This window comes from Scyliorhinus canicula, chromosome 20 (assembly GCF_902713615.1).
Source record: "Scyliorhinus canicula chromosome 20, sScyCan1.1, whole genome shotgun sequence".
Taxonomy (NCBI): Eukaryota; Metazoa; Chordata; class Chondrichthyes; order Carcharhiniformes; family Scyliorhinidae; genus Scyliorhinus; species Scyliorhinus canicula.
Window position 1 is genome coordinate 19,132,305 of NC_052165.1, and position 13,908 is coordinate 19,146,212.

The 13,908-nt window shown below is 44.8% G+C and overlaps 1 protein-coding gene across 3 annotated transcripts in view; it reads left to right on the forward strand.

The window, feature by feature from the left end:
- The window catches only part of acss3 (acyl-CoA synthetase short chain family member 3), a 105,731-nt gene that overhangs the window by 48,487 nt on the left and 43,336 nt on the right, over positions 1–13,908 (forward strand). For 2 of the 3 annotated variants that reach the window (XM_038780018.1, XM_038780019.1), the window contains exons 6-8: positions 2,869–2,949; positions 3,040–3,135; positions 8,643–8,794. In XM_038780018.1, the coding sequence (XP_038635946.1) occupies positions 2,869–2,949; positions 3,040–3,135; positions 8,643–8,794 (329 nt within the window). The remainder of the gene's footprint in view (positions 1–2,868; positions 2,950–3,039; positions 3,136–8,642; positions 8,795–13,908) is intronic. The other variant, XM_038780020.1, reaches the window with a different exon arrangement.

Below are 13,908 nucleotides of genomic sequence, written 5' to 3' on the forward strand. Positions count from 1 at the left end.
CGCTGTTTCTGTGTTCTACCCTTCCCGTGACCGAGGGCAGCTATGAGAGCTGACTCTGCTGGCTGTTACCAATTTAGGGTTTATATTTTCCTTCTAGCAGTTACTAAGTTTATATGACATTATCGTAAAGTAACTTTATTTTCTCTTGATTGTTCAAGGTACCTTTAGTCTGAATTATTTCTAACATGACTATGTATTCATGTTGAGCATGACTTTAGTTCATCGAACTCTGATTACATTTTTTTCACTTGTAATGTTCAAAAGTGCTTTGATCCTAGAGGGGTGTTACATCTGGTTCCTGTCACTTCTAAAGTTGCTTTATTACCAAATAGTGCCCGTAGCTTGTCAGAACTCTGACTCCAATTTGGGGTTAACCTGTGTTCTCGTGGACACGTTGTCTCCAGCTTCCCATATTCAACTGGTGTCAGCAGGATTTCACATCTAAACATTTGTCACCCAGTTCAACTGAAGACCCTGGCAATTCTTTTTTAGCTGCTGACTAAAATAATTAACTTCAAAGAAGGTGTGAAATATTGTTTTTTTTTCATGTAACTAAACGTTCAATCTGCTTTAACTTGAAAGACAGGCATTAATTTTACAGCTTGAGCAGTCACAAGCTGTTTTCTTAACGCCTGTTTGATGAAGTCTAACTGCATTTAAAAACCTTCTTTTGCAGCTGCTGTTAACCCTTCGTGGGATTTTTTTCTACATTTTCTCATGTACCCTCAGGTCAGATTTTGCCAGACTTCCATGTTTCAAATGACAAATGTTCCCATTTTTACTTTACACAGCGCTGAGGACCTGGGTTCGATGGAGTTTGCACATTCTCCCCGTGTCTGTGTGGGTCTCACTCTCTCAAACCCAAAGGTGTGCAGCGTAGGTAGATTGGCCATGTTAAATTGTCCCTTAATTGAGGAAAAAAATGAATTGGGTATTCTAAATTTATAAAATAGTTTAATGTTACCTGGAATATTTTTCATATTTCTCAAATGAGTTTCTTGGTGGATGTGAGCATGGTACACAATCCCTCCTCCTTCTTAATCAGTTTTTGACAAGATCATCATCTCTCTCCACTATCTACCTAATTGGAATACACTGACCTGGTTTTATTCTTATCTATCCAGTGGGTCCAGGGAATCACCTGCATTGGTTGCTCTTCCCAGTCCTGCATCGTTGCTTCTCGTGTCCCCAGGGCTCTATCCTTGTCCTGTTATTATTTCTGATCAGCATCGTGCTCCTCCACATCATCATCTGGAAACATCCAGCTCTACCTCGCCTCCACCTCTCTCGACCTCCTCACTGTCTCTTAAAACGTCAAACTTTTTTGTTCGCTATGTGTAGAAATGTTCTCCAACTAAACATTGGGAAGACTAAAGCCATTTCTTTGGTCACCACCATAATGCTTTACCCATCCACCAATTCCATCAGCAGAATTTTTCCTTTCTAGACCCTGCCATTGGGCTCAAAGATGGGCAGTTGGATGTCCATAATAAGCGGAGGTAGTCGCCCATTGTGATTTTTCTCTTGGCAGTCAAATCTTAGCTAGAAAACAGACATGCCCTCCAATTAAGAACAGTGTGGACTATCAGAGTTGATGGGCCAAAGAGCCTTACAGCTTGAAAGGAGCAACAAGATGTCATGATGGCGAAGGTGCTTAACAAGAGAGGCCCCCCTCTCCCTAGCCTTCTTGAATATAACATTAAAAAATGGCATTTGCAGCCAGACCACCACTGTGGGGAGGTTCCCCTCTACAGGGTGGCCAATGGCCACTCGTGCACTCAGACAAGCAAGGAAGACATCTAGGTTTGCCTGCAGTGTTGGCCACCAACACTGGGGCTGGTTGAGCTAAATCGCTGGCTTTTAAAAAGCAGACCAAGCAGGCCAGCAGCACGGTTCGATTCCCGTACCAGCCTCCCCGGACAGGCGCCGGAATGTGGCGACCTAGGGGCTTTTCACAGTAACTTCATTGAAGCCTACTCGTGACAATAAGCGATTTTCATTCATTTTTCATTTTTCACCCCATCCTGCCACAGGGAGGAGGTTTCCTCCAGGCAACTGAACTGTTCCCCGACACCTCTGGCAAATCCCAGTCAGTTCTCATAATAGACCACTGCAGGCTCCATCCTGTCCCTCGGAAAAAGCTCAGAGGACAGGCGGACATTTAAACCACCCACCTGCCTCCGTTTCCAAATTTGGCTAAGTCTAAAATTAAGGCCCCATCTCTTTTACGGGCAACTGCCTGAAGCTGAACCCGACTACTGTCATATTTGACCCCAAAGATGAGCATCCGCTGACACCTGTGGAACCACTAAGACAGTCACCCCACCCAAGCTCTCCTCATCTCATCCACTGTTAAAATCTTCATCCTTTCTGTTGTTACCGTGACTGGTCAATGCACATCTGACTCCTGTACCATCTTCCACACTCCATTTGAACTCATCCAAAACTTTGCTGTCTGTATCATAGCTCGCATCATATCTCATTCACTCATTACCCCCGTGCTCATTGATCTACGTTTAGCTCCCAGTTGAACAATGTCTTGATGTTAAAATTCTGCTTGGGAGTTTTCTAGAGGTCCCCTGTTCGCACATCCAATTGCTTATTCTTCAACTGTGAGAAAGACAAGTGAAAGCAGATAGGTCAACCCTGAGCAAAGAACAGCCTAACCCTACCCTGTTCCCAGCTATATGAGCTTTACATGTACACAATTCAGGCAGGGATCACTTGTTCACAATCAAGAGCTAAGATCTATTTTATATCTGTTTCTTCAACCTGGGGATGCTCAGTTCGTTTGTAATGTACTGACTCCACCTCAAGTGGGAGGAAATACGTGTGCCAAACGAAGCTGATTATCAAAATGTTTCTTAGGGAGTCGTGCGTGCATCTGGTGGCTACGTGGTGACGCTAAACTGGACTATGTCAAATGTGTATGGTCTCGAGCCTGGCGAGGTACAGTTTATTACTTGTGAAAGATTTTTTTACCAAAACTTCTTTTTGTGGTACATTTAAATAAAAGATTTTTTGCTTTGCATTTTCCAGGTCTGGTGGGCAGCTTCTGATCTTGGCTGGGTTGTGGGGCATTCCTATATTTGCTATGCGCCGCTCCTCCATGGGAATACAACCGTTTTGTATGAGGTGAGTCGAACGTTATTTTGTAGTTTAACAGGCTATACTAATAAGCAATTTAAGCAGGTCAACGACAAAACTTGCCTCTCGTGGTCCTGAATAATGAGCTTATAAGGTTTGGTCTAACCAGTCTCAGCTAGACCTCATTAGTGCCGCTAAGAAAGATCTGCCAAGATTTCCACTTCTGGAGAGTTTGCGAGTGAACCCCCTGGAAGTTTTCATTAGGTTGGGTTTAACTTTGATGCATCTGGAGTTGACGAGCTGACTGATGGTGACTCTTTAGATCCTCATGCGAACAATGACCAATTAGATGAGGTACCAGAGAGGACCCAGTGCCTGTGGAACTATATTCCAGCTAGGAGGCAACATCTCCAGAAAGGTGAACATTTATAGAGAAAGAAAAGGCGAGAAGATGCCTCAAAATCTCATTAATTTCGCTGTTAGCAGCAAAGAAGGTTATAAACAAACTAAAAGCCACTGTAACTCACAACACCATTCATTATTCTTCCTTTAACAGTTTCCCATAGAAGAGGCAAATTTGAGCTTGTATACAGTAATCAAAACAGAAAATGCGGGAAATACTCAGCTGGTCTGGCAGCATCTGTGGAGACAGAAACAAGAGTTAACTGGGTGGATTCTCTGCATCCAGTGGCGGAGTTCCCGAGGCGGCGGAGAATCGCGTCTTGGGATAGTGCCGGGTGTTGATTCCGTTCCGGTGTTTCAGTCTCCCGCCAACAGCGGCAGTGAGCTACACACACGCACGGGCAGGAGGATGCAAATGGGTCATTTGAACCCGTTTGCATCCGACTAATGGGCTGGAAGCCCGAATCTTTACGTCTCCAGGATTCACGCGGGCATAGATTGGTATAAGTATTTTTAAGCATGGTCCTGACCCCAAGGTCCCTGCGATGGGTCAAGGGGTAAGTATAGAACGTAGGTACCCCGCAAAGTCCTTCGGAAGGCTCCCTTCCTCCACAATGCAAATCCTCCCCACCCTATCCCATCAGACCCACATATCAGAGACCACCATCTAAACAGCTTAATGAACTGGCCCGTTGCTCCTGAGCATGATTCCAACCCCCCTCTTGAGAATCTAACACATAACTGACTTATGTCGGTAATACATCATCTTCTCCATAGCATATCCCATGTTAGCACTGTTGCTTCACACTGCCAGGGACCCAGGTTTGATTCACGGCTTGGGTCACTGTCTGTGTGGAGTCTGCACCTTGTCCTCATGTCTGAGTGGGTTTCCTCCAGGTGCTCCGGTTTCCTCCCACAGTTCAAAGATGTGCGGCTTAGGTGGATTGGTAAATTGCCCCGTAGCGTCCAAAGGTTAGGTTGGGTTGCGGGGTTAGGGTGGAGGTATGGGCTTAGGTAGGTGCTCTTTCAGGGGCTGGTGTAGACGCGAAGGCCTCCTTCTGCATTGTAAATTCTATGGTCTAACTCTTTATACTGCAGATATTTCAATAGTACCAGTTGTCCAAGAGAAAATGGGAGCTACAGGTAAGGTATATAGTCATTAAGTTCAATGCATTTAGTTTCCCACTGCACCTGTACTTGAGGGTAAACCAATCCTAGAGGTTGCTTACATTTGAAATACAAAACAATAAGTAAAGAGCATCTCGAATGTGCTGCTTCTGGCTGAGATCCCTGATGTCCAGTTTCCTTTCTCCCAATGTCCAGTCACCAACCTTCCCCAGTTTTCCTCCCCTGCAACTTTCAATCTCCCTCACCCTGACTGTGATTTCTCCCCATCTTCGAAACCCATCTTTTGAATCCTAGACGTAATCACTTAGCTGCGGCATTCCCAGCACCCCGATCTATGGAAGTAGCTCCTTCCATAGCGCTGTTGTCGACCTGTGAAACCCGGATCTCTCAGGGATTGGGTTGAGGGCGGACAAGTGTGAAAATTCCAAATTCCTACTGCCCCAAAGGTTGATTGATGCAAACACCCATTGCTCTGTCATTCAAGGTGGGTAATTTTAATGGTCCAATTTGATATTTTCGGTGTAAAGTAATTGAGGCTTATCTAACGCGGTTTGCATCTCCTAGATTTTACAAAGATGCGAAATGGGAGCAGAAGTAGGTCATTTGACCCCTCGAGTCTGCTCCAGTCTTCAGTAAGAGAATGACTGATCTGTTTCTGATTCGAATTCTACATTTCCACATGCACCGATAACCTTTGATTCCCTTGCCTAACACCAAACTATCTACCTCCACCTTAAAGCTATTCAATGACCCCCCAACTCCACTGCCTTCTGAGGCAGAAAGTTCCAAAGTCTCACAGCTTTCTGAGAGAGAACATTTCTCTTCATCGCTGCCCCTAATATTTAAACAGTGACCTCCAGTTCTGGACTCACCCGCAAGAGGAATCATCCTTTCCTCGCCCACCTTGTCAAGACCATTCAGGATTTTCTATACTTCAATCAGATCACTCCTCACTCTTCTAATCTCCAGTGGAAACAAGCCCAGTTTGTCTAACCGTTCCTCATAAAACAACCTGCTCATTTCAGGTATCAATCAAGTAAATATGAACTCCAGCAGTTCAAGAAGACTGCTCACCGTCGCCTTCTCGAGGTCAGTGAGGAATGGGCAATGAAAATGCTGGCCTAGAAGTTTAGAAAGATGAGAGGGGGATCTTATTGAAACTTACAGGATACTGTGAGGCCTGGATAGAGTGGACGTGGAAAGGATGTTTCCACTTGGAGGAAAAACTAGAACCAGAGGAGACAATCTCAGACTAAAGGGACGATCCTTTAAAATAGAGATGAAGAGGAATTTCTTCAGCCAGAGGGTGGTGAATCTGTGGAACTCTGCCGCAGTAGGCTGTGGAGGCCATGTCACTGAGGGTCTTTAAGACAGAGATAGACAGGTTCTTGATTAATAAGGGGATCAGGGGTTATGGGGAGAAGGCAGGAGAATGGTGATGAGAAAAATATCAGCCATGTTTGAATGGCGGAGCAGACTCGATGGGCTGCGTGGCCTAATTCTGCTCCTATGTCTTATGGTCTTAATTCTCCGGCTGTTCACTGGAGGCGGATTCTCTGGTTTTGCCAGCAGTGCACCCCGTCCCTTGGGTTTCCCGGCTGCGTGGGGTGACTTCAATGGGAATTTCCATTGACAGCGGTGAGAACAGAGTATCCCACCACTGAGAAACACTAGGCTGGAATGCCAGAGAATCCTGCCCATTCTCATTGACTATTACTACAGTAGTCCCCCTTTATAACGCGGGTGTTGGGGTCCAAGACAGCCGCCCGCGTTGTATCCGAGCCGCGGATATCCATGATGGGGGTTTTAAATTTATTTAAAAATCTATGCTAGCGCTTCCCATTGTGAGTCTACGGGGGGCGGGGGGAGAGGTCAGACCCCCGTAGACTCACAATGGGAAGCGCTAGCATAGATTTTTAAATAAATTTAAAACCCCCATCGTGGATCCAATTAAAACAGTGTCAATTTCAGCGGCCGGCTCACTTTGATCCAGAGAGGGAAGCTGCTCTCTCACTGAAGCAATCAGCCGGCCGCTGAAATTGACACTGCCGGCTGCTCTCTCCCTCCAATCAGAAACATTAAAACTTAAAAGTTGGATTGGAGGGAGTGAGCAGCCGGCAGTGTCAATTTCAGCGGCCGGCTGATTGTTTCAGTGAGAGCAGCTTCCCTCTCCGGATCAAAGTGATCCGGCTGCTGAAATTGACACAACTGATAGTTGGGGTCCATAAGCCCCCCCGCGGTATATCGCGAACCGCGGTATTGCGGAGCGCGGTATAACGGGGGACTACTGTATACTGCTGTAAATATAAGTCAAGCCACTTGCTGTATGTAGAACAAATTATAAACAATGTTTACTTAAAAATCGTTTTGTCCTACATTTGAAGTGAGACAGTATTGGGTACATCAGTGCTCAGATCATATCCTTTTTATTTCTTTTTTTATATTTAGAGTACCCAATTATTTTATTTCCCAGTTAAGGGGCAATTAGCGTGGCCAATCCACCTACCCTGCACATCTTTGGGTTGTGGGGGTGAAACCCACGCAGACACGGGGAGAATGTGCAAACTCCACACGGGCAGTCACCCAGGGCTGGAATTGAACCCGGGTCCTCAGCACCGTGAGGCAGCAGTGCTAACCACTGCACCACCCTGCTGCCCGGTCAGATCAGATCCAACCAAACATTTTACAGCTAGCTCAGGCACAACCTTAATTTGAATATTTGTTAACTTAAATGCCTGTATGATAATTGGCTGTTTACAAAGTAGAAGTACATTTTAGGAGAATAGAATTTGCTGCAAGGCTCAGCTGATTAACATTTTGTAGGTATAATGACTGGAATGATTGATAATTTCCATGTCATTTATTAATTTATTGATGTGCTATTAACTGTGAAGATTTCTTAATAACTAGAGATACCTGTTTGTCTTCTGTTCATGGTCTTCAACTTTGAAGTCACGTGGGATCATATTTTAATAAAGTAACAACATATGCAAATATTCACTAATTTATTTTTTTCGCCAGATGAACAACATTCCCCTGTAAACCTGAAAGTGGCAACAATAAGAGACAGCATAAAATAGAGAATTGTAACAGTATCAGATTGCACCTATGATGCAAATATGTCAACATGCCACACAACACAGCCTGGTGTGCATAAGCGAGATAATACTGTCTGCAAACTATCCATTCAGAGGCCTTACAACACCAGGTTAAAGTCCAACCTGTTTGTTTCAAACACTAGCTTTCGAAGCACTGCTCCTTCCTCAGGTGAATGAAGAGGTATGTTCCAGAAACACATATATAAACAAATTCAAATATGCCAGACAATGCTTAGAATGCGAGCATTTGCAGGTAATTGAATCTTTATAGATCCAAAGATAGGGGTAACCTCAGGTTAAAGAGGTGTGAATTGTCTCTAGCCAGGACAGTTGGTAGGATTTCGCAAGCCCAGGCCAGATGGTGGGGTATGAATGTAATGCGACATGAATCCCAGGTCCCGGTTGAGGCTGCACTCGTGTGTGCGGAACTTGGCTACAAGTTTCTGCTCTGCGATTCTGCGTTGTCGCGCGTCCTGAAGGCCGTCCTGAAGCTCCTTCATTCACCTGAGGAAGGAGCAGTGCCCGGAAAGCTAGTGTTTGAAACAAACCTGTTGGACCATAACCTGGTGTTGTAAGACTTCTTACTGTGCTCACCCCAGTCCAACGCCGGCATCTCCACATCCTGTCAAACTATCCAGTGAGAACTCACAGATTTTAATATTTTAATTCCTGAAAAGAGATAAGAATTAGGAACCATTTAAAATTCATACTTAGGGACTACTCTAGAAAACATTTCTACAAGTATTGATGCCAGTTAGTAATTTCTATGAAATTGGTGGAATGTACCCATATGAATTATTGGCTTCATAATGAGACAGCTTCATATAATGCATTTTTTAAAAGAAGGTGGTTGCTGTAATGGTTTGCTGGAGTAGATTTATTTTTCAGCCCAGCAATGTATTTTCAATTATCCATTCCGATTTTCAGGGCAAACCTGTTGGGACCCCAGATGCTGGATCATATTTTCGTTTACTATCAGAACACGGAGTAGTAGCTATGTTCACAGCACCGACTGCGTTGAGAGCCATTCGCCAGCAAGATTTCGAAGCGGTTCTTGGCAGACAGTACCATTTTCCAAGGTGACTTTTCACGAGCTTAATGGCCAAATAAACTTTTATAGGGTTATTTTTCCCTCCAGTGTAATCCTCAGCCGAGTTTACCTCATGCAGGGATGCTGGATTCAATATGTATGGCGAACATAATCTGACATTTTGACACTCGACCTGGGTTAGGTTCAGCCAAAGTTATTTGGACCTGGTAGAGGAACAATTTGAAGCACATTGGCTCCCTGTTGGGAGTGAAGCAATCACACCCGTTTCTGGACACGAGACTGAGCACCTCATTTGCACCAGTGTGATGTAAACCGGGTTTCAGGCATCCAGGTGACTGCATGAATGGACCAATTTAAATTGGGCGACAAGGTGTTTAGCACTGCTACCTCACAGCGCCAGGGACCCGGGTTCAATTCCAGCCTCGGGTGACTGTGTGGAGTTGGCAGTCCTCCCCCCTGTCTGCACGGGTTTCCTCCGGGTGCTCCCGTTTCCTCCCACAGTCCAGAGATGTGCAGGTCAGGTGGATTGACCATGGTAAAATTGCCCCTTGGTGACCAAAAAAAATGCAGTTTGCAATCATTTGCATAACTTGTGAAAAGTTAAGTGATGCTTGTGCCATGCGAGTTCCAGGCGTTTCCCAGCAGCTTAAAGCCTGGTTACAGCCAACTTATTGGCAGAGCTTAAAAAGTCAATTTGCTTCACCTCTGATAAAAGCTAGATTACTCTTGTAACAAAGACACTGAAGCTGTTAGCGATTTGTTTTCACAACGGAAAGATAGATGGGGGAAGTGTTTGATTTTTAAAGTAAATAATTGACCATTTAAACTTATCATGGCCATTATTAAAATAAACTGGGGAAATGAAAGCTTTCAGAAAAGAAAATAAGGTGAGTATTTTGAGACATGTGGTGGGTGTTGCATGGTTCGGCAGATTAAATGACCTTGGAGCTATGGATCCCAAAGTTGCATCTCTGCAATTTTCCTCTCAGCATGCTTACCGCTGACAAATTGAAAGTGATTGATTAGTCTTTGTAGCATGCAACGATCTTGACGGTAGGAAGTGAGTGAGATGGACTTTGGCTATTCTTTGTCCATTAACTCCCACGTTCAAATTAATGCCTTTAGTTATGGACAGACATACCTCCCCAAGATTTATTGATTTGAATTATTGAAACACCAGACAGCAAGAGAATTCCACCTGTCTGATCCAATCTTTCAGCTATTTCCCTTTGTCAGGTCCTACACCCCGGTCTTGAAGTTGTGTTAAAATCGCCGGTAAATCAGCATTTTTATTTTGAAACTGCAGAATGTAGTCCCGGAGTTTTGCGCATCAGTTGAGCTTTCTGCTCAATTATTTTTCGAGGAGTGGCCCATGTTTATTCAGCTCAAACATTCTCGACGGCTTTACTTCTACATTTTCCGTATCTTAATTCTCCGAACTACACAAAAAGGGGGAGTTTCTGGGGAAGTTACATACTTTTGTTCTGCTGATGTACTGGATAAGACCTTGCTGCTTTCTGCTTTACTGCACTGAGAGATCCAGAATTTTATGAGCTGCTTCAAAGGCAATTTGTGTCTGGGCCTAAAAAGACAACCGTTGAAGCAAAGCCTCATTTGATTTTCAAAATCGGCTCTGCAGGATCGTCAGGCACAGGTTATCAAAATATATCCAATAATCACGTTTGAAAAAGATATTCAATCCAACTCGCTTGGGTGGCACGGTAGCACAGTGGTTACCACTGTTGCTTCACCGCACCAGGGTAGCAGCTTCGATTCCCGGCTTGGGTCACTGTCTGTGCGGAGTCTGCACGTTCTCCCCGTGTTAGTGTGGGTTTCCTCCGGGTGCTCCGGGTTCCTTCCACAGTCCAAAGATGTGCAGGTTAGGTGGATTGGGCATGCTAAATTGCACTTAGTGTCCAAAAAATGGTTAAGTGGGGTTGCAGGGATAGGGTGGAGGTGTGGGCTTAGATGGAGCGCTCGTTCCAAGGGCTGGTGCAGACTCAATAGACCAAATGGCCTCCTGCACTGTAAATTGTATGATTCTGTGATCATTCCAAATATTTAAAAGCAAATTTTAAAAGTATAACAAGTGCTTGGCGAGAAAATCTAGCACTAGTAGTTTTGTTCCTACCTTCATTAATTAATAAAAAAAAGGTATTTGCACTGCTTCCACAGTGTGTATCAATGGCACATCGATTAGTATGGGCATTCCATGTGCATGCTTAAAAGTTTGTGGAATAGATAGGTAGTGATGTCATTCATTTGCTTACATTTGATTTGATGCCACACCTGCTGTTTTGAACTTTTGGTACTGTAGTTAATAATCTCATGTTTTCAGCAGCGCAAGAGACAACCCCCCCCCCCCCCCAGCAGCACTAGGGGCTGTTTAGCACAGGGCTAAATCGCTGGCTTTGAAAGCAGACCAAGCGGTTCGGTTCCCGTAACAGCCTCCCCGAACAGGCGCCGGAATGTGGCGACTAGGGGCTTTTCACAGTAACTTCATTTGATGCCTACTCGTGACAATAAGCGATTTTCACTTTTTTCACTTTCATTTAAAGGCAGCATTAACAACTTGCAGGTTAGATCCTTTGTACTTTTTGCTGGCCTTGGCTGAGTTTGTGGAAGAGCTGAGTATGTGCTGATAACAGTTGCTAAAGTTTGCAAATAGGAAAGGTATTGATTGCTACTCCAAGGACACTGAACACACCACTTCCTTCCGGTGGCACGGTAGTTAGCAGTGCTGCCCCACAGCGCCAGGTAACTTGATTCTGACCTCGGGTTACTGTGCGGAGTTTGTACATTCTCCCCGTGGGAGGAAACTGAAGCACCCGAAGGAAACCTATACAGACACTGGGAGAACGCGCAAACTCCACACAGACAGTGACCCAAACCAGGAATCACACCCGCGTCCCTGGCGCTGTGAAGCAACAGTACTAATCACTAGAAAGAACCACTAAAAACACTATACTAGACAGAGAAAAAAGTGCAGAGAAATGGGAACGATCAGGGCAGTACGAGTAACTTTATTGCTCTTTAAAGAACCAGTGTGAACATGATGAACTGAAAGGCCTCATTCTGTTCTGTGCTATTCTAAGATTCATCCTTTGTTTTTGAGTTGTTCTGAGATCAATTGGCAATGTTGGGTCTGTGTGGAGCTTGGCTATGCATTTTCTTAATTTGGGAATAATAATATCCTATCTCCTTTAACTAATGAGCTTCCTTGAGGGTCCAGAGCAAAAATGTAATTAGCTGATGTTCAGATGTAGTTAGCACCTGTACTGCACCCCCATCAACTTCAGTATATCATTGCAATTGCTGGAACAGCTGGCAGGTTGTCAGAGTCTTCAGATTCCACTCTAGTTAGATATATTTTGTAAATTGCTCACATTTTTATATAGGTCTTCATATAGAAGAATGTTTGAATGCCTCTACCTCAAGCTGTACAGTGGTATAAAGCTTCATACATTTTTCGTTGAAATGAGCCCAATCTTGGAAACTCTGTGGGCCTTTAAAAATGGCGGGCAGGAAGCGGAAGCCTTGTCTTATTTCCGATGGATCCCTTTTTCCAGTAGGGGTAAAGTGACGGGGCATGATTCACATCTGAGGGAAACTTGTACTCAGCAGGGCCATTTGAACTTCGGAACTTGACAGGAGATTATGAAATGATTCTTTGATGTGGGGTTATGAACGGAAGTTTTAAAAAATATATTTTTAATGAACATTTGTTAATGTGTACAGAACAAAAAAAAACATATACACCCTGAAACAAAATTGCAACTCCCCCAGCTGCTGACAGTGACTAGCTCTTTAAAAAAACAGAATGAAAGGACACCATCTTTTATAAGACCCCTTAATTGAACCCCTTAATGTATACTTAATTTTCTCAACATGCAAAAGCTCCATAAGATACCCCGTCCATGTTGAGGCATTGGGTGGAGAAGCTGACCTCCACTCCAACAGCACCTGCCTGCGAGCGATCAGCGAGGCAATGGCTAAGACATCCGCCCCCACAACCCTCTGCAGAGACAGCAAGTCTGACAACCCAAATATGGCCACAAGGGGACTGGGTTCCAATTCCATCTGTAGAATCGCAAACATGGTGTGGAATAAGGAAACCCAAAATCTCACCAGCTCAGGACAAGTCCAGAACATATGCACATGATTTGCCTGGCCCCTCCCACAATGCTCACACTTATCTTCCACCCCCTCAAACGACCAACTTATCTTAGCCTTGTTAAGTGAGCCCGGTGCACCACCTTGAACTGTATGAGCCTCAGTCTCGTGCACGACAAAGAAGCGTTCAACCGACACAAGGCCTCACACCATATTCCCTCATCTAATTCCACCCCCAACTCTTCCTCCCACTTGGCCTTGGTCCCCACCAGGGATGCAGTAATCTCTGCCAGTATCCTCCCGGAAATTCCCGAGTTACCCCCCCCCCCCCCCTCCATCCCTGTAAACGTCAGAATACTCTCCAACAATGAGACTGGCGACTCTACTGGAAAGGACGGGAAGACCTTCCTCACAAAGCCCTTCATCTGCAGATATCTATAGCTTTCCGACTGTGAAAGCCCAAACTTCTTCAATAACTCCCCTGGATTTGCAAACCGACCCTCCAGAAAGAAGTCCCCCAAACATTCCACCCCCTTGAATAGATGTGTGTTTTTATAACGGATTAAGTACTTGAGGGGATTTAAATGTTTTGGATGGATTTTCATGAATGGGTGTGTTTTTGTAATGTTAAGATTATAATCGGTATCTGGACCTTCATTTTATTTTATCTCAACATGGCTTCTGGAGTCTGCTCACGATAGGTACTAGCTGAGTTCGCATGGAGGGTATAAAAGCCAAGGGTGATGGGTGAGTGGAATGGGTTGCCATTAAGTTACATGGGGTGGGTAAGGCCATGAGCTGGCATGGGGGACATGAAGGTGGCATGGGGAGTGAATGAGTCCTTTAAACAGCCCATTAATAGCCCTATGCCCACCTCTGATTTTCATCTAGCAAGCCTGACTATCTCATATCTGCCCCCCACTTGCAAAACAAAAACTGTTCAATTGGTGGGGGGCGGTGGGGGGGGGGGGTTTCTCCTTGGGCGAGTGTGGTGGGTCAGGAAATTTCCCCACGTGTGCTACCCGTCCC